Source organism: Canis aureus, chromosome 27, assembly GCF_053574225.1.
Source record: "Canis aureus isolate CA01 chromosome 27, VMU_Caureus_v.1.0, whole genome shotgun sequence".
Lineage (NCBI taxonomy): Eukaryota > Metazoa > Chordata > Mammalia > Carnivora > Canidae > Canis > Canis aureus.
In genome coordinates, this window is record NC_135637.1 from 39,132,224 (window position 1) to 39,153,302 (window position 21,079).

Sequence of the window (21,079 nt, forward strand, 5' to 3'; positions counted from 1 at the left end):
ACCCAGGGATCCCTGTAAAGGCCTCTTGATGTGTTTTGTTCTCGGCAGCAAATTAAAGAGTTCTGAATTGGCTTTAACAGCTATTACCTATGGAGACAGATGCGCTGGGACTTGGTGTGAACTGAATCAGGCTTCTGTGCGCACTAATCACAAAATGCAAAGTGAAAGAGTAGTGTAACTTTAAGAACAGGATGCTGGGAGTGGGCACACTTGGGTTCTAAACTTGTGAGTTTAGACTCGCTGAGTCATTTGACTTCCGTGGCCTTTAAATTTCCTTAAATTTAAAATTAGGATGTGGAATTACATAATCGCAGTGGTACATTTCAGCTTTCAGCTATAATTTCTCTGATATCCAGTATAAATGAAAAATAAGGACATTTTTGCTGCTTTTTGAAATTTTGTTTTTTATTTTTTATTTTTGGCTGCAGGTGGGGAAGGGTGGGGTGTCCAGCCCCGGCAAGTGCTAAGTCTTTAAGTTCTCTGTATTTTGGGAGTGCTGGTTATAAAGGCAGAAAGTAACTAAATTAAATAATGGAGTACAGGTGGAAATGCGGTTATATTAGGGGAGTTTCAGTTGTGTGACTGCAGAGAGAATGTTACTTGCTGTGCACGGTTAGAGGGTCTGACCAGTGCAAGCTGCAAAGCGAAAATAAGCAATTTTCACTAAGTTCTTTACGTCCCTAACAGCAGCAATTGCTTTTAACATTCCACAAATAAATGTCTTGAAGATTTCCCTGTCATTTTTTCCACTTAAAGCTGGTATTCAACATAGATGCTTTTTTAAGAAAGATAGATGGTTAGCATTTTGGCTGTACTGTATTCTATGGAAAACTTTGATGAATTCTCCATTAATAGCTCCCCAAATTAACTTTGATATTTGAGTAAAAACATTCTTACATAATGCAGTGACTCAAGACAGACACTGAATAGTCGGCCTAATACCAAAAAAGGGTGAACGTCCCTATTTGCTATTTATTTATATGGGGCATTCTTACCGACCAGATCAGAGGCCTGTGCTTTGAAAAATGATTTTAAAAAAACACAATTTGGACTAAGGAGAAATTATGGGATCTTTTTAAAAATGCACTGGGCAAGGTGACTGGTAATTTTACATTTGGTTACAAATGCACGGCGGAAATATGTGTCTTGTGGGCCTCAACTAGGTCGGGTCTGTATCCTTGGTCGGTGGGTAATGCCTTCATAAACAGCAGGTCCTATGTCTTGGCCCGGAAATGACATCCGTCTGCTTTTCCGGCCCACCACTTCATTTGCCTATCTCCTGGATACCCGTCTCATGATGATTGTACAAAAGTCACAATATTAAGAGTTTCCTGAATTTGAAGTTAGGGGATATTCACGTGCATGTGGATGAAGCTCTCCGTCTGCTTCCTACTAAGAGTTCCTGCCCTTGCAGGCAGTGTCCTTCTCTTCCAGATAGATCCCTGACGTTCTCACCGTGGGAACAGAAGCCTTGCTGTCTTCCCGTTGCCTAGTCCATTCATTTGACTCACCGGTAAAAGCCTAGTTCAAACTTCGATTTTATTATCTTTCTTCCATCTTCAGCACTTTCTCACTTTACTGATTTTAGCAAGTCCGTTAGCAAAATGCAGTTTTAGTTTTTACTTTCAGTTTTGATTACAAAACATGTAGGTTGAGAATGACTGAGTTTTACCAGCTGTTAAATGCAATTTAAAATAAGAAGCAACCTCAAGTCCTTGACTTCAGAGCTGTCCTTCACCAAGCTACACGATAACAGATATGCTCTCAAATGCAAAATTACTTTCCCAAGTATTTTTGATCAAGTATTTTCTGTGGAAAATACTGATGCATTAACTTGCAAAATAACATACATTTATATACCAGAAGAATCACTGAAATAGGACTGAGAAACTAAATTTATTAGACAGGAGAGATATGACAATGTTGCATACTCATGTATTTTTCCCCCCCACGGGGCTTAAAATGTAGCAAGATAATATTTTGCGCTTAAGGCATTTTACATTCCAGTTTTGGGTGCATTTAAAAATTCTCCATTCATGAAAAAAATGTGGAAAACCAAATTCCTTTCTTCTTAAAAACATTTCATTTCTTCCATTATTTGGAAACATTATTTGGAAACGGGCAGCTTCCCGAAGAGTTCAGAGAAGCCTTCTTTTCGGCAGACAGTGCATGGGTTTTCATGAACACTCCTCCAGGCTCCATAATAACATGCCATCGTTTTAAGCTGTGGAATATAAGAATTCATTTCAACTGATATTAGGCATGACACTAATTCGGTATTAAACTCTAAGCACATTAGCAATTATGGTACAATGCACTATTACTTTCCAAATCTCTGCAGTAAGTTTTTCATCATTAATGGTTCATGTTTTTTCCCCCCTTTCCATGCAGAACACACCATGCACAGAAGTTTAACTTCAAAAAAGCCAAACCATTAGAATTTTTACTTATAGCCGTTTAAATAGGGATTCCCGATGGCTGAATCCTCTACCAAATATAATCGTAAGAATAATCTAATTCTGCAGGAGTTAATCAAATAGCAGGTGCTTTAATTATTGGGCTTTACCCATTGAAAGCCAATATATCAGATTTTTATAAAAACAGTAAACCAAAAAGAGAGCCTAGAATCTTTGTCTCATTTACCAAAGTGCAATTAAAATTCTGTCATCTGACTCATCCACTTTATAGCCCAAGACAGTTCCCGTGGTATATTCTTACGCAGTGAAATAGGATGATTGTTTCCTTAACATATACCGACACAGACCAGCGTGTAAGTGGGTCTGTAATGGGCCTAAAAGGATTGGTATTACTGTCCTAGATCTTCCGAGATTTTACTTTTCTATCTGTAACTTTGAAAGTAGAATTTGAAAATATTTATAAAATAGGGAGGTTCAGCTATCCCCAAATAAACAGAGTGACCAACTGTCCCGCCTTCCCCAGGACCAAGGGGTCCTTAGGACTGCAGCTTTACAACCACGACAATCCAAGTGATTTTATTTATTTATTTATTTTATTTATTTATTTTCCAAGTGATTTTAGATTTAAAACGAGGACAGTCCTGGACAGATGGGTGCAAGTTAGTCGCCTTCAACCAGGATGATAAAGGTGCTGGAGTGAAGACAATTTTGGGAAGAAGAAGTTTCAAAAATTCTTTTTCCTGCTCTTTCAGGATTCTCCAAATTTTTCCTCTTTCTACCTTCCCTACCCCCCAAATCAGGCTAGGAACTGTTGAGGGTATTGTTCTCTCTCTCTGGATGGAGAATCCAGACATTGGCAACAATTGGAAGTCTTGCAGAAGACTGTGAGGGGCAGGGAGTCAGAGATTGAGCTCTGTATCCTGTGGGCTGGATTTGAATCCAGGCTTGGCCATTCATTAGGGGGGTGATGCATGGCCTCCACTTTTTTTCAAATGTAAGTGGGAGTAATAATAAAGACCCCCCACCTCTCCCCGTGAGGTTACATAAGTAGTGCCTGTCATAGATCAAGAGTTCAAGGAAGTTAGTTATTTTTACTCTGGCCTTGGTTACGATGGGCAACTTAGATTGGTAACTTCCCTATTTCGTAGGGAGTCCTTGTTACCTGTAGCAGTTTTCTCTAAGGGGTGGCTTCTATCACCTAAAAAGGTCAGCTCTGTTTTGCTTTTTAAATTTAATTTTTTTATCTACTCAAGAAGATATGTACATGAAATGGCAGGAGAAAATTTCATCCCCGGGGCTTTTCCAGGAAATGTTGCATCAGTGGAATGGACACTTGGAGGCGTGTCCTTCTGAGGCTAATTAAGGTTTTCGTAAAGGGTGATAAATTCTACAGATTTTATTGTTTAAGAGCCAGTATTTGGATGAGGCTGTGTTATCGAATGCCCACTAAATGGTTGTGAGGTTGAATAAGGAAGGCATGAGAAGAGGTATTTTCAGTGGTGAGGGGTGGGTGCAAAGTTGAAGAGCAGCGATCTGCCACAGGTGGGCCTGCTTCTCTTAGGGGCTGGGACTAAGGGGCTGGGACTTGCTAAAGAGCCAGCTGTGACTTGGCTCTGGAATGCTAGAGAAAGTAGCCTTGTGCCTGAGCTCTGATCTCATGGTTTAGCCACTTTAGTTTACCACGAGACCCGTGGTAGATTTGACCTCGATTTTTCGCATAACCTCTATTTCCAGCATTTATCAAGAACGATACAAAAGATGTTTTAAAAAAGACTGGGATGTTCTCATTCATTTGTGGAATATAAATAATAGTGAAAGGGAATATAAGGGAAGGGAGAAGAAATGTGTGGGAAGTATCAGAAAGGGAGACAGAACATAAAGACTCCTAACTCAGGGAAACGATCTAGGGGTGGTGGAAGGGGAGGTGGGCGGAGGGGGGGGGTGACTGGGTGATGGGCACTGAGGGGGGCACTTGACGGGATGAGCACTGGGTGTTATTCTGTATGTTGGTAAATTGAACTCCAATAAAAAATAAATTTATTAAAAAAAAAAAAGACTGGGATCACTCAAAAGGTCGAGATGGAAAACCGGGCCCCTTAAGATCTAAACAACCAGTCAAGAGCATCGTTGAGAGACTTACTTAAAATATTTGACCACAAGAATGGAAAGCTCGGGGATTCTGGATTTTGCACATATAAAGTGAGGGGGAAATTATTCTTTTCCTAGCATAGGCTAATATAGCCAAATATATTCTTATACCTTGATTACCTTTTAAAAGGGTGAGTCCATTGTAAGAGTTCCAGGTTTTGGCCATTTACTTTCTTGGCATGTATTAGAGCAGATTTGGGACTCTTGGGATAGGATTCCTCATGGGATACCTTTTGTATCACGAGAATGAACTGTAGCATGGATATAGCCTTAGTCGCGGGTAGGTATGACATCGCAAAGAGTGAAAGATTTCCGTGTAGAAAACACTTCACTTTTATTCAAAATGCCTGAATGTGTTTTGGTGGAAATGCTATTTTTTATTTTCCTTTGTGCATGTAGATAGGCTTTCTACAAATGAAGGATCTTCTGTAGTTTGTGCTGCCCTAAGACATTAATAACTCCATTTAAGCCTCAAATGTACCTTAAAACATAGCCCTGCTTAGCAGTTGTCTAAAGATCCCCCGGTTCATTGCTTCTGATATATTTGTAGGCATAAAGTCTTGGCCTCAGGGACCCCTAGGTCGATCCTTAGGAAGAAGGCATTTAGTGTCAAACCTTTTCACATGGAGTTAAAGCATCCCCATAGGTTAAATAAGAATTTGGCCTTTTGCCTGGGACAAGGAAATTGTCACAGAAGCTCTCTTTTAGAACAGAGTCTGTTATACGGAGCCACAGCACTTCTGCTTGATTTAGTTTTAATCAAGACAACAATTCAGAAGTGTTTCAGTGCTGTCAGTATTTGTAAGTCACTCCTGTTCTGTTCATTACAAATGAAACGGCTTCGGGGATCATCCGCTTTATGTATTACGCTCTGCATTAAGTGCATTTCTGAAAATGTGCCTGTTGGAAGGCAGAAAAATGGTCTCAAATCCTCTGTGCCAAGAGCCTGAGACCATGACCTGAGGGGACCAGGGGACGAAGGTTTAGGATTATAGGTCCTTTGTCATGCCTACTTCTAATCACAGAGACACTCTGAATCTAAAGGTTGGTTAATGTGCCATTGGCTAGCTGGGTTCCTTTTTATTTTTCTTTTTTTCTCTTGGCTCCGGTAGAAAAAGTGTATTTGAAAGTAAAAGCGAATCTTTTTTTTTGGGGGGGGGGTGGAGCTATCCATTCTTGGCTTAAGTACAGTTCTGGATTGCCATTCAATTTCCATGTATTTTCTGTCGCCTGTTAGTGTTAAGGAATGGCCAGAGAGCACTGGTTTCTAGCAGCGAGCGCCCAACAATAGTCGTTAGGGGGCTGCTGATAAAGGGGCCATGAAGTTGGAGGAGTTGGTGGAGATCTAGCTAAATACTAGGAATGCAGGTGAGCACTAAGTGCATGTTTGCAGCTTCGAGGCTCCTGGTCGGATGCTGGGAGGAGTCCGCTTCCGCAGAGAGACGCTACCGAATTGCCACGGTTTGGGGGAATCCTGAGCGGGCAGGGCCGGGACCAGGCGGGTGGGGGGCGCTGGGTGGCACCGCAGCTGTGTGCGGCCCGTCTGCGCCCCCCTGCCCCCCCCCCCGTCCTGATCCCTCCTCTTCACAGTTTGCCTCTTGCCCTTCAAGTGTAAGGAGCCGGTTCTCACAGCTTGGTTGTCACAAAAGGAGTATTTCTAAAGATACAGTTCAGTTTCAGGATGGACTTTTTTGGGGGGGGAGCTCGGCAGTGATTTTCCCGCCCCCCGGGGCCCCCGGGTGCGCAGCCGGCGGCGCGGGGCCCAGGTGGGAGGAGGGGCGGCCGGGCGGCCTGCTGGGCGGGGACCCGCGGGACCTCCCGGGGCGCAGGGGGCGCAGGGGGCGCAGGGGGAGGCTGGCCGAGCCCCGCCCCCCGCCCCGCCCCCGAGGCACCTGCGCGTCGGGGACCCCCCTCGGCTCCCGGGCTCCGGCGGGAGGCAAGTTTCTTCCCCGGCGCGGCCACCTGTGCGAGGCGCTCCCCGCGGAGGGCGGCCTGAGCCACCGGCCCGCGCGGCCCCGCAGCTCCCAGGCCCGGCCCGGCCCGTACCCCGCGGCCTCCAGGCCCCGGAGGGGGGAGGGGGAGAGGAGGGGGGAGGGGGAGGAGGCGGCCCTCCCGCGCGCCCCCCGCGCCCCCCGCACCTCCCCACCCCGAAGTGGCGCGCCCGCCCGCCCGCTCCGCCCCGCCCCGCCGCTCCGCTCGCCAGGCGCCCCCCGCGCGCCCCCCGCGCCCCCGCTCACCCCGGCTCCGTCCCGGCCCCGGCCCCGGCCCCGACACGCCGGCTCGCGCTCCCCGCCCCCTCCGTGACCCCCGCGCCCCCCCTCGGCCCCGGGCCCGACCCAACCCCCCCCGTGCCCCTCCGTGCCCCCCCTCCCCGGTGCCCCCCCAGCCCGGTCCCGGTCGCGACCCACGCCCCCCAGGCTCCCCGCCCCCCTGCGCCCTCGCCCCTCCCTGTGCCCCTCCGTGCCCCCCGCCCCCCTGCGCCCACCCGCGCCCCCGCCCCCCGCGCTCCCCGCCCCCCCGCGCCCTCAGCCCTCCCCGTGCCCCTCCGTGGCCCCCGCCCCCTGGTGCCCCCCCCGCCCAGTCCTGACCCCTCCCTGTGCCCCTCCGTGCCCCCCGCCCCCCTGCGCCCACCCGCGCCCTCGCCCCCACGTCGCCCCCAGCCCCGGGTGCCTCCCCGCCGGGTCCCGACCCCGACCCGCCCCCCCGCGCTCCCCGCCCCCCTGCGCCCTCGCCCCTCCCCGTGCCCCTCCGTGGCCCCCGCCCCCTGGTGGCCCCCCCGCCGCCCAGTCCCGGCCCCGACCCGCCCCCCCGCGCTCCCCGCCCCCCTGCGCCCTCGCCCCTCCCCGCGCCCCCCGGTGCCCCCTGCGCCCCCGCCCGCCCCCGCCCGGCCCCGGCCCCGACCCGCCGGCTCGCGCGCCCCGCGCCCCGCGCCTCCCGCGGCCGCGACAAGTGGGCTCCGCACGGAAAGTCGGCGCCGGAGCGGCGGACTGGGCATGCTCAGAAGCCGGGGCTGGCTCCGGGCTCGAGTGGGAAGCGTCGGCACTCGGGAGGCGGGAGGCGGGCGGCGGGAGGCGGGCGGCGGGAGGCGGCGGCGACTTTGGGGAAAGTTGCCCGGAGAGGGGAGGCGGCCCCGGCGCGCGGCGGCGGCGGCGGCGGCGGAGCATGGGCACCCTGCGGGATCTGCAGTACGCGCTCCAGGAGAAGATCGAGGAGCTGAGGCAGCGCGATGCCCTCATCGACGAGCTGGAGCTGGAGTTGGACCAGAAGGACGAACTGATCCAGAAGCTGCAGAACGAGCTGGACAAGTACCGCTCGGTGATCCGGCCGGCCACCCAGCAGGCGCAGAAGCAGAGCGCCGGCGCCCTGCACGGAGAGCCGCGCACCAAGCGCCAGGCGATCTCCGCCGAGCCCACCGCCTTCGACCTGCAGGACCTCAGCCACGTGACCCTGCCCTTCTACCCCAAGAGCCCACAGTAAGCGGGGGGCGGGGGGCGGGGGGCGGGGGCGGGGGCGCGCGGGGCCGGGGCGCGGGGCCCGGCGCCGCGCGAGCTGCTGCGCCCTGGGGGCGCCCCCCGCGCGCCGCGCCTCCCGCAGCCGCGCTCGCCGCCCCTGCGCTGCCTCGCGGTCTTTGTCGGATGCCGGGCGGCGGGCTGCTTTCGTTTTTTCCTCTTCTCTTTTCACAGCCCTGCACGGTCGGTCGTAGGCGCCCGCGCGGCCGAACCCGGCCCGCACGCGCCCCAGGTGTGTGTCCGGCCGCGCGCGCGCGCCGCTGAGTGTGAGCGTGAGTGTGAGCGTGCGAGCCAGCGAGTGTGAAACGGGGACTAAAAAGCCCGGCTCCCCCGTGCCCTGGCGAGCCTGCCCGGCCGGAAAATCCCAAATGCAGGCTCATCAGACTGGAAATGCAATGCGTCTGATGCCACCCCTACTTTCCGTGCCTCTGTGGCTCTCCGGGATTTCTCCCTTTTCACGCCCGGACCCCCCCCCCCCCACCACCCTCCAAACCCCGGGGTGCTGGCATCCTCCAAGTGTCAGAAATAAGCAAATACGCATGTCGAGGGGGTGATTTTTTATTTTATTTCATTTTATTTTATTTCTGAATTGGATGGCATTTACAGCCCGCAAATGGAAGCCCAGTCTGTTGATTCTTTTTCTTTTCTTTCTTTTTTTTTTTTTTTTTCTAAATACTGTTTTCATACCATCCGAGGGAGAATGGGGCTTGTTTTCCTTAAGGCATTTGCATGATGTTGCCCCTGAGTGTCAGGTGCTTGGGGCTGCTACCCGGAGGGTTGCGGGTTTCCGGGTGGGCAGGAGAAGTACACTTACCTTTAGGGACAGCGTGAACACATCGTCTGCCTCACTCCGGGCTTCTGATGCAACCACTCTGCTGTCGTCCCTGTCCCTGCGTTTAGGGAACTGTGCTCCACGCCGGGGGGCTTCGGGACTCGGGTAGGAAAATGCAACCCCAACTTGTTAGTTAGACGCCTCTCGATGCAGAGACCTTATGGAGAGTAAAGTGGCAGAAACATAGGATTGATACAGGGGGAGGGACAGCGCCCTAACGAAGGGTATTTCTAACAAATAGATAAGGAGACAAATGATAAAATGAAAGATTTTGCTACTCCCTTCCTAATAGCATCACCCTGGCTGGATGACACGTGTTACATAATAACGCCAGCTCCCTTGGAACCCTTCGTAAACACAAGAAATTAATGTAAGGAGAAAGGATCAGTACGTGATCACCTCCATTTCTGGCTGCCGGATTTGGGGGGCGGCTAGCGAGCACGTGCGAATTAGACTTTTGAGAACTTAAAGAGTGAGGCTTCCCTCCGTAGGTTCCCGTAGAGCTTTTGCTGTTCCTCACGCAGGTTTAGGTTAAGAAGGAGTTGGTGTCCTCCCCAGAGTGCAGGGCAGAAACAGGGAGGATGAACGTTTCGGGGACTCTGACCTCAGCAAGTGGCCCTCAGAAACCTGAAGGATTCGCATCTCCTCCCAACTTTCTCCAGTAAATTAATTTGCAGTCCCGACACGCTTGCCTGTTTTAGCTAACGAGGTACATGGCCGTCTCTCCTGGGCCAAGTTTTGCATAATGAAAAAAATAACTCCAGCTTCTCTGCCTTTTTAAGCATTGCCTAGGATCTCATTTTTGGTACCTGCAGGACTTTGGGGTAACCCGGAGAAAACTGCACTTTTACAAAAAGACCGTTGTAGTAGGTTTTATAATGAAGCATGATCAAGCCAGCCGATAACTCCAGTTACACATTGCATCAGAGGAGATCTGAAGGATTCTAGGCAGTGGGGAATGAGCTCTAGAAACGTGGTGAAGTTGTAGACGTCTCTCGGTGCTTCACACGTAGGACTGCTAGGTTTTTTTTTGTTGTTGTTTTGTTTTTTTGTTTTCTTTTCCTGCAAGCCCACGGTGGAAAATGGTGGGAAATGAAATTAGCGTGACAAATAATCCACACCATTCTGTTACAATAAACATTTTATCATGGAACAATGCTGTGCCTTCTGATATTTATTCAATAGCTTGTGCTTTAAAGAAATCAGCTGTTTGAGGTATCACCATGGTGGTTTTGGTGATTCTGAAGGATTATAGTGAAGAAAAGGATAGACTGTCTTCCAAGCTTAAATAATTTTGGAAAAACATCTGTTCTTTTTTCACACTTACATAAAGAAAACTAGAATAAAACTGGCTTAAGTGGTAGAGTGTACCTTTCTTGAGAGAGAAGTTACATTGTATGCAAAATGCTTATACCTTATGCCATTTGATGATGGTGCAAGATAGCTCCGCAAAGAATTAGGAAAACGGGCCAAACCGAACACGACTTGCTCCAGATTTCCATTTATTTCACTATGAATAAGCTGATTATACAGACTGACTGGCAACAAGTGTTTATGTCTTTATATTTCACTTTTAGTGCAACTTATATATAGCCCTCCTTCTCAGGCTCACACACAGATCATTGCGAGTTCGAGCTGAAAGGAAACCATCTAAATAGCCTAAAAATGGAATCCAAGTTCACGTTCCTGTGAATTTTCTCTTCTCTTTCCACTGGTTGTAGGTAACTGCCCAGCTAATGTTCTGTTCAGTTGTCTGACGCGTGCAAATGTGTTTACGTTTTGCTTACTGACGTTGCCCTCGGAGGATGATAATTCGGAAAAACTTCTTTTTGTGTGTGTGTTGTGATTTCCGATCATTTAAAAACTAGTGTGAGATTGTAAATTATTAACCTAAATCATTTTAACATTGTTGGTTTGGCATTTTCCCTGTAAGCTGGGAATTGGAGGGAATGCTGTGTCAGAGCCAGGGAGCTCCTGCTGAGAGTCTGTGTGTGTGTGTGTGTGTGTGTGTGTGTGTGCGCGCACGCGAGCGTGTTGGGGGCCAAGGGGGGGGGGCCTGTTCTTGTTTGTCTCTTTCACGTCTGTATAGAAATGGCCCTTAAGCCCTCTATCTGTTAGGAATGTGAAGCAAAGAACTGATGTGGGAGTCGATGCTGTATTCCGTTACTACCAAATAACTGCTCTAGGATGGAAAACTATTAGCCTGTATATTTTGAAATGAATTGAGCACATAACCCCTTAGAAATGAAAAAAATATATCCATTTTAGGAGATCAGATAGTCTGTTGGTTATGTATATGGGATGGTTCTTACGGACTTCAGAGTCATTTTATTTCGTGATACTTCTTCCTTCCTGAAAATTCTGTTAACAGGTCAGAACGTCCAGTCTCTGGCATTTGGATCTGAACCCTTTACCTGTTGTGAATATTCTCAGATCCTTTCCATTTTGCTGTCCCAGTGTTGCAGGCCATTTCCCTTGGGCTGTGTGGCCTGAAGTTCCTATAAAAAGTTGTTCGAGTCTCTGAATTTTTGTGCAGCTGGTGCTTTTCACCCCAGAGGTAGCTGAATTTCAGGGAATGATGACATGTTTTGTAACGTTTCACTCTGTGGTTGTGAAATACTTTGGAAGCGCTGAGGACGAAAAGAAATGGATTTCCTTATTTTGGGGGAGGCATTCATTTTAACGGGCTCTTCTATGATCTTTTAAGCCTGGACACCAGTCCGTCTCTAGACAGACAGTCGCTTCCTACAGGCTGTCTGTTAAACTTTGTGGGAAAGCTGAGAGGATTCTAGAATGTTGGCAGTATCATGGATGGAGAATATTATAAAACGTAGATTTATTCGGGGGGAGCAGCTAAATTCCACATGTGCCCTATGGTTCTTGGCCGGGATGTGTGCCATGTGCAGCTGTCCCGAGGCCTTAGAGGTGAGAGAGATGGGGGCCCGGCTCAAGGAGCGCACGCCGCACCAGTAAGTATTCTAGAAAGTGCAGAGGGAGTTAGACTGCGGAGGACACGCCTAAGGCAGTTGGCAAAGTGGAATCGGGCCCCTTTGGCTTCCTGGTATTGGGGTGTCTGGTGGAGGTGAGGTGTTCGGAGCGGGCATTGGAAGGGCCGCGTGAGCTGGGCAGGTGGCAGGGGGCCGGCGGGCACGGTGGGAAGGGACCAGGGCCTCGAGGCCTGGGGGCGCTCAGGTCGGCGACAGCAACGGGGCCCGGAACGCCCTGCTGGGCTTGGGGAAGGGCCAGTTTAGGCCCCAGAGGTTGCGAGCCTCGGGTTCTGTCTTCCGAGGGTTCTGTCTTTCGACAGGGCGCCTCGGCGTGTTTTCCCGATGCTCCAGGCCCTGTCTCTGCCGCCTAGTGCCGAGCGGTCCCTGTCGGGGAGGCTCCGGGTCCCGGGATGGCCCCCAGCACTGCGCCTCCTGCCCCCCGGCCCTGTCCTCCGTGTCCCCGCCGGGTGACGGCCTTCCGTTTCACCGAGCCGCGGATGCCCACAACTTGCCACGACGTGGGGTCCCCCTGGGAAAGGAAAGGACTGGACGCCCCCCACCCCGGATTCTCCTGGCGGACGGCCGCGTTGCATGCCCCAGGCCAGCGCTGCGGGTCCCTTGGGTACCTGGGCGAGCGGGGCGGAGCCGAGGAGGGAACACTGGGGGTCTCTCGATCTCGTGGGCGGGTTCAAGTCCAGCTTAGCGCTCTTCTCACCGCCTTTCCCACTGAAGTCGGGGCATTAATTGGACACGACGGTCTGCGCCCTGAAATCCTGGAAGCGCTTGCGAAATGCCCAAGGCCAGGCTGCCAGCACCCGGTCGGGGTTTTGCAACGCAGTCGAGTTGTGTGCCCGTCCCACGGGGCTTATGATGGAAACCCTGACAAGCCCCGGGGAGAGCGGCTCGGGCTCCAGGCCGGCTGCGAGTCCGAAGGGCCAGCTTGCAGGCACCTGCTGCTTCCTGTTCCCCGGGAGCCGGAGCGGGGCGCACCCCGCCGCTGCGCTCGCAGCCTGCAGGCTAGGAGGCCGGGACGCGGCTTCTCGCTGTCGCTGTCTGCTTAGCCGTGGAGGGTCTCCGTGGTTTCCTAGCAACCGGATGTGCACACCAGGCTGCTGCTCTTTCTGCCATCCCTGCCATAGGGGCCGCTGCCCAGCCGGGGCGCCCGGCCCGCTGCTGGCGCTCACAGCCTCCGTCTCGAACCTTCCCGGCTCCGAGAGTGCAAGGCGGTGTGATAAAGGAGCACGTGGGGAGAGCAGCGCTCGCCAGCATGCTCACCAGCTTATTATGCAATCACATCGGTGGCATTTCGAATCCTAATGTGCCCGCTGGAGCTGGTGCCGCCTGCCACCCCTTCCCTGCCAGCCCTCTGCGCCTCCTCACACTGGCCCCTGAGGCTGCTCGGCCCGAGCTCCGAGGCACCGTCACAGTCCGGGGAGGTAGCTGGGACCCGCCTGTGTGAACTCCCTGGGTGCGGTCTGGGTGCGTGAGCCTGCAGGTCAGGAGAAGCAAGGGCCCTGAACCTGGCCACGTGCGACACAGGCCTCCCAAGGGGGAGCCCTGACCGCCTGCCCCCGAGAGGGTCTGGGGTCTGAATGCAGCTTAGCATCCTGGTTATTGATAGGAGCGAGGCAGCAGAGTCCAGTGGGAAGAAGAGAGGTGTGTGGGGGGTGGGGCGCACAGAGGGGTGTCCTGGAGGACCCTCCAGGGCGACCCAGGATGAGCATCGTTTGAGCCGTCCCACGGTTGCGGGGACGCGGGAGGGCGTGACAGGCGTTTCGGGCATGGCCAGAGGCAGTGACTGGGGCAGACTGGGCAAGTGGGACAGCTCTGCGTGCAGGAAGGACAGCACGGGGGCAGGTGCCGGGCCCGAGGTCCCCCGAGGTGGGCCTGCCCTGGGAGCCTGAGCCACCCCGGGATTTTGGCGGAAAACCACCAGGATGTTCCCTGTAGACTGGCGCCGGTTTTGAACGCCTCGCGTGGTCCCTTTGAAACGTCCGTCGATGTGACAGCAAGGAGGCGGCCTCGGGCCTGTGTGCAAGAGGATGAGGAGGGCCCCGAGTGCATCACGGCTTCTGGAAAAAAACCCCAAGACAGGTCAGGAGGGCGCCGCCCGTCTGTCACGACGGCTGCTGCTTATGCAGCGCGGACTGCGCCCTGGGCTTTCCGTGGCTCGTCTCCCCCGTCGTGGCTCCATCGGCCCTCGGGGGGAGCCTCCGAATCAGCCCCCTTCCAGAGCCCTGAGGAACGGGACGCTGGAGCTCAGACGAAGCTAAGATGTGACTTGTCCCAGGTCACCCGCTTTATCAAAGGCTGGGCCGGGATCCAGGTCTGGAGCTGATTTCCCAAAGGGCCGCGAGGGCAGTTGTGCCCAAACCCCCCGAATGGCATCCAGGCTCTTCTCGGGGAGCCTCTGGCCGCCGGTAACCAAACAGGAGGCACAAGTGCTTGGGGCAGAAGGGGAAAAATAAGAGGACAGTGGTTCCCAAGGTGCACGTTGGAATCATCAGGGGACCTCGGAAAAGCTCCAGCGCCCTAGGTCTTACCGCAGGCCAATTAAGGTAGCAGTGCCCGGGGGCGTGAGCCCCCTCCCGGAGACTTCCCCAGGGAGCTCCAGCGTGCAGGACCAGGAGAAGCTGCTCACTTAAAGACTGGACCTGTTTCTCTTGGTGGGAACCTTTAAGTACGAGGGGCTTACAAAAGCAGGAGAATTGCATTTTTTTTTCTTTTTTGGCCAGATTATAGGGGTGCGCTATTTAGTGCCGTGTGGTTTATCCGCCCACGCAGGTGGTCAGTACTTGCTCAACCGGTTGGTCCTCACCCTTGGCTGCGTGTTAGAGTCACCTGGGAAGCTTTAAAAACGATCTTTCCTGGGGGGGCCACCTGCAGAGGTTCGGGTGTCGTTGCTCTGGGGTGGGCGTGGGGAATAGATCTATCACTTTAGCTCCTGAGATGATTCTGAGACGCAGCTGGGGTTGAGAACCTGGACTAACCCACCGTCCACTCAAGCTCACTTATTACGGGTTACTTGAAGTCCCGATTCCTGGGCAAAGCACTCTCCTTGGTCCCATTTTGACCAACCCGGATGCCTTCTGGCCCGCGAAGCCAGGCAGCTGCCCTCCCGGGCCCGTAGCGTCTGCACCTGTCGGACCGAGGGTGCTCCCTGGGGTCACCTATTAGGACCCGGGCACACAAAAGTGGCAGCTGCTCCGTTGGAAAGGTGAGCGTGTGTCCTCTTGCCTGCCGACCACGAGTCCTGGCCGCCGTGCGAACAGGACACACACGTTAGGGTCACCATCCTTCCAAGTGTGTTTTCCACTCACGGCGGGGTGGGGGGGGGGCGGCTGCCTCGTTACCAGTCAGACTGCTTCCTTGGGTCCCCAGTACGTCTCTGAAGTGCTGAGTCGAAGGAGGTGAGACCATGATGAGCCCCCTTGGCGGAGCAGCCCTGGGCTTGTAGCGCCTCTCCTTCTGGTATGTGATGTCTCTGCAGCCAGCTACAGTTTTTTTTTTTTTTTTTTCCTACAGATATTTTATCCTTTTAAGGCAAACAGCCTGTGCTCAGGCTGAGGAGTACTTTCCAAAGAGGCTTCAGAGAAAGGAGAGTGAGCTCTCAGTCCCCTTTCCAGATGGTTCGGTTTGAGGGAACAGAGCTGGTGGGCACTGCTGATGGTCAAGAGATCTGACACTCATGCTGTGTCCCTCAGGGAGTGCTCCTGGGGGCGATGGGAGTCCCTGTGCGACCCTGGTCACGGCCCCACTGTGCCCTGTTGCCAGCTCTGTGGCCTTCTTTGCCTTCCTTACATTGTTGTTGAAATCCCTCAAGATGTTCCTGATTGTGTCTGACAGGTGCCTGTTTACATGTGCCATCGAGTCATCTTCCCAGGGGAGGATCAGCCAATAGAGCACTTAGCATAAGTGACGAAAATAGCTAATATAATTGTGAACACTTTTTTGGTGAAAATAATCTTAGAATGGGAGTTAGCGAGAAGGTTTCTTGTCCACCACCACCCCCCGCGCCCCCTTCTAAAATATGACAATGTGTTCCGCTGACGGATGGGATGCAAACACAGAATGGATGGAATAGGGCTGCCCAGAGGAATGGGGGCGTTAATTATGCCGGGAAGTTAATCATAAGGAAAGTCAGCACTTTCATTATGAATCCAGCTTCGTGCGTTTGGTTGTTGGGCATAAATGGGAAGGTATAAGAGGGAATTAGCAATGATAAAGGGAAAAAAAAGGAAATAGGAAAAAAAAAAAAGGAAAATAGGGGAAAAAAGGCACGTGTTCCCTTACTGGGCTTGGCAGAGATTGAAGCAGAAGGGTGGGCACAAGAGTTCCTGGTGGGCCACAGGGAAGATGCCTGTGTTAGAGTTCCTGTACTCCGAGAATAGAAGAAAGATGGGGCTTTAGGACGGAAAATAAAAGTGACCATTCAGGGTCAATATCTATGAATTGCACCAGCGTCAAAAATTAAGTTAATAATAAACAACCTTTGCCTCTCTAAAGGTCATCAATGCTAATTAAACTTCACCAAAATTGCTTTAAGACCAATATGGTTTCATTCGCTTCTGCGCAGGGGGTGGTGACGCAGACCCTGCAAAAGCACAAGTAAATAGCTTAAATTATTGATATGTGCCCAGAGTTGGTCTCCTAATGCCATTGGCCTTCTGCTGTTCACTTTTATGTGCCACCTTCTAGAGAATACCGGCTCTTTAGGAATAGCCCTGCCTTTCTTTGAACGTGGACTAATTAAACTGGCCAGTCCAATTTAATTTGGCTAATTATATTCAGTGTCAGCGATGACAGATACACCTGAGTTAAGCAAAATAATTTTGCTATTTTCTGAAACCACAGCATTATGGTGATCTCAAGCTTGCACCAGATCGGGGCCAAGGAATAATGAGATCACGTGGAGGGGGGGATCCATCTCTTTTCTGAATATCACCTGTGTACTGTACAGATGATACTGTATATCATCTTAATGGTCTGACTCTATCAATAAATTATGGCTTTGACTATGCTTCTAAGTCTGGATAGAGAGGAAAGGGAAAAAGGTTGTCGAGACAAGGAAGAAAAATGGGATTCTGAATTTTGTCCCCCCTGGGGTTGTTGCCACTGACCCTCGGGAGGGTGGCTTGGCCATCGTTGTGTGCCTACAGGTGGCTGGGAGTCACGCTGTACACGCTGGCACGACTCCACCCTTCCATCTTCATGAGACACACTTGGCCTAAATCACTGGTGACGGAGGAGCACATTTGCTATTACGGCGAGCCGGCAATGACGGCCCTCTGCTAGACTTGTGCAGGTCTGACAGGCTGTCACCACATCCTTTACAGAGGAATATTAAACATCTGAATGTGACAGGTACCATTTTGCGCGGCCCACGGTGGCAACTCATTATGTCAGTGGGAGGGGAGGAGGGGCGAGGAGGGAGCCAGTGCGGTGACCCCCACGGCGTCCAGCCCCGGCTCTGGCAAGCCTGGAGCTCCCTGGGCACCGTGGTCTTCCTCGCAGCTGGTTGCTTGCCCCTTTATCGAGGAGCTGAGCATAGAGGGCTTCGAAGAACAGGCCTGCAGAAGCTCAGATGAAAGATCCCTTAGGCGCATCCCTCTTTATTGGGAGTTAGATGCATTGTATTTAAGAGAACTTTTTCAGTTCTGACTTGTAAGGGGAAAAATCCCCCCCTTTATTCCCTCCAAAGTGTCTGGTGTAGTGAGGAATGAAAGAATTGCTCCAAGTTTCCAGCGATTTACCTAATACTCAACTTTATTAAAATGTAATACATGAGTCTGACGTTTGTATGGACAGTGCTTCTCGTTACAGATCTGAAAAGCTTTAGGATATTGCAGCTTCCTTTTAGGAAAAGGAAGCTGAGCCTTTTTTTTTTTTTTTTTAAGATAGTGGGAGCCTGGATCAGGAAATAGTCATTTTACTTCTTCAGAATTTCACTTGAGACTTTCTGTTGTTCTTCATAAAAGGGAGAGAGGCCATGAAAAATTATCTGTCTGATGCTGCCTTCCAGATGTTTTAGCATTCCTCAGTCAGGAGAGCTACATTCTCTTGTGGGGAAAAGAAGAGACAAGGGAGCTCAGGGAGCGCCGGATGGCATACAACTAAATGGACATTCCTTTGAAACCATCCTCGTAAAAAGGATTGGTGACTAAAATAACAAGCCCACTGTGAACAGAGCATCGTTTGGTAACTCCATACTTGACGAAGTCCTCCAGTCTTGGCCCCTTCCTTCCTTCCTTCCTTCCTTCCTTCCTTCCTTCCTTCCTTCCTTCCTTCCTTCCTTCCATTTGTGAGAGATAAAGACAGAGATGCAGAGACACAGGCAGAGGGAGAAGCAGGCTCCTGTGGGGAGCCCGATGCGGGACTCTATCTCGGGACCCCCGGGATCACGACCTGAGCCGAAGGCAGACGCTCAGCTGCTGAGCCACCTGGGTGTCCCCCAGCCTTGGCTTTTTCACTGCATTGTTGGAGACATTAAGATGTTCTCCTCCTCCTCTTTTTGAGTTTTGGTGGGAAATGCCTCACCTGGAAAACCCTGTTGTAGGTTTCTGTGATAGGCAACTGCTAAAAGGGTGTGCTCTGTGCCTTCTGAAGTAATAACTACAGGAAAACCTTCCAGAAATGGAAAATTCAGGCCCTTGGAAGCATCATATATGTGTGTGTGAGAATTTGTGAGAATTTGTTTACACGTTTATGAAGAATTATAGGGAGTTGTTTCAGAAAGTTCTGAGATTTGAAGAGCACCTTATTTCCGTCCAAACTACTATTCCATCTAGAATATAATCGTGATTATTTTAAGCAATCCGGAGGTACCCTTGTGCTCCCTCAGAAATAAAGCGATTAAAAGAGAACCGGTATTGAAATGCTTTGGTGACGATACGACCTCAAGGTGCATGGAGCATCGCTAGTAGACTTTAATCACAAAGTATAAAATAGAACATTGTTCAGCACGGAGCGGGCCGCCTTTCTCAGGTGACCCTTCCTCCTATGTGACCCATCTTATCTTTTGGTGCCACCACTGGGGTCTGCACCCTGCACGTCATGGGTCAGTGCAGAGCAGAGCCCTGCCTCCTGGATTCCTAAGTGTTACTGTCAGGGTGATAAATGGAAAGTAACCCGAGGATGCATTTTTTTGTGTTGGCAGATGGACTCAGAGGTTATTACATAATATCTAGGTGAACCTTTGCTGGTGGGTTTTCAGATCACCTGTGGCAGGTCTGCCCCCCACCTCCCCCCTTCTTGACGCCCATTTCTCTATTTTCAACTGCTGCTTGGGGTTCAGTGTATTGCTTTATCATCGTAAAGGGGAAAACTTCTGTTACTCCAGCAGGGTCACTTTTTTTCCCTGACTTCCTCTTGGACGTAGAGAACTATTTCATCTTTGCAGAAATCTTTTATAAAGTGAAGGTAGTAATTATTATTCGTCTTAGCGTGTGCTGCATCTGCTCTCTGATTGCCTTTCTCACAGGAATCTCGTAAAGCAGGCCCGGTTATAGCATCTCATTTTGTTTTCAGATGGAGAAAATGAGGCAAAGAGAGGTTCAACCACTTGTCCCCAAATAAAATGCTGGGCCAAAGTACTCAGATGCAGACCTGCGAGATCCCGAGACCATGCGCATGCTCTATGGACACGGTGGTTTAGCCAATCGTCCCCACTGCTTAGTGGTTTTTGTGTGTGTGTGTTTTTTAAAAGATTTTATTTATTCCTGAGAGACATAGAGAGGGGCAGAGACACAGGCAGAGGGAGATGCAGGCTCCCTGTGGGGAGCCCGATGTGGGACTCGATCCCAGGACCCTGAGGTCATGACCTGAGCCGAGGGGCAGACGCTTAACCCACTGAGCCCCCCTGGGTGCCCCTGGAAGACTTTGTGCCAAGCAGCCCCCTCGGGTTCCACAAATCCGTCTCAGCTCCTGACACTCTGTATTGTCTCTATCTGCCTCACACCCCCTTATTTGTCTTACCTGCCTGGCCTCTGAAAACATTTTAGCTTTTCACCTGAAAAAACTGGAATTATCTAGTCTTTTTTTTTTTTTTTTTTCTAAATAGACTCCATGCCTCCCACGCCCAACATGAAGCCCAATGTGGGGCTTGAGCTCACAGCCTCAGATCAAGACCTGAGCTGATAGCAAGAGCCGGATGCTTAATGGGCTGAGCCACCCAGGCTCCCCTGAGATTATATAGTCTTGATAAGTCCCTTTTGGTTTGAATAATCTGTGATTCTTAATTATCTTTGCAAGGAAGCATACTTGTCTTCCAACTGAAATAAATGTCTCATCTTAAGTTCTGCAGCATAAGACGTCAAAAATTGGTTAACCTTGAAAAGTAAATGGGTTGGTTGCTGAGAAATCAAGCCTAGAATTAATGGAAATAGTCATAGGAGAGTCTCTTCAAAATTCTTAATTCCTTTTCGCACACAGAGCCAGGACTCTAACAAAATCCTGTCACGCTTATGATAATAGCTTGCTAATTTTGACTATCCAGAAATTCACATATTTCGAGATGGGAGAGCCCATCAAACTCATGTTATGATACGATTTCATTAGATTTGTACTTCAACATTAGCCAAAATGAAGCGGAAAGTTTAAGGCTGATTTTGTTTGTCGTACTGTCTCTCGGCTCCTCGGTGGAACCCGAGAACACCCAATCCTGGAAAAACACTTTACTCATCTCATCTGATCATATGCTTCTGGGAATAAATTCTATAATACGTTCTCAATAAATCCTGTCTGAGGATACGTTCCTGGGAGGCCCGGGTGCCCGTGCAGCCGTGTGGCTTGTACCTGGTAACGGTGAGGCGTGATCATGACTTAGGCTGGAAAGACGAATGCACACGTGCTCCCGTTGCTGCCTCTCCATAGCTGCGTGAATAAAGGAGGACAGATCGTCTTCACTGTACAGAGGAGATAATTAGGGACCAAGGAGGTGACTGAGACAACCCAGATCCAACGGCTCTTATCCGACGGCCCCGTAAGTGCAGTAGGCCATCGGACTCGATTCACCCTTCTTCCCACACCCTAGGCGGTATCCGAGCACTCGTGGGATTGCCTTGAGCATCCGAAGTCTTGTGGTTCGGACGGTGCCAGCAGGTCAGATCAGAATACAGCATGGATGATGGGTAGGGCCTTAGCCCTGATGCACCTGCTGCCTGACCACTCACCAGGCCTATGACCTTG

The 21,079-nt window shown here is 51.1% G+C and overlaps 1 protein-coding gene across 3 annotated transcripts in view; it reads left to right on the forward strand.

Moving 5' to 3' along the window:
* PRKG1 (protein kinase cGMP-dependent 1) overlaps positions 1-21,079 on the forward strand; it is a 1,198,597-nt gene that overhangs the window by 76,105 nt on the left and 1,101,413 nt on the right. Inside the window, exon 1 of one of the 3 annotated variants that reach the window (XM_077874877.1) lies at positions 7,672-8,038. The exons of 1 other annotated variant lie outside the window; for it this stretch is intronic. In XM_077874877.1, the coding sequence (XP_077731003.1) occupies positions 7,728-8,038 (311 nt within the window). In that variant the 5' untranslated portion in view covers positions 7,672-7,727. Of the gene's footprint in view, positions 1-7,671; positions 8,039-11,753; positions 11,876-21,079 lie in introns of those variants that run through there. One more of the 3 variants, XM_077874879.1, reaches the window with a different exon arrangement.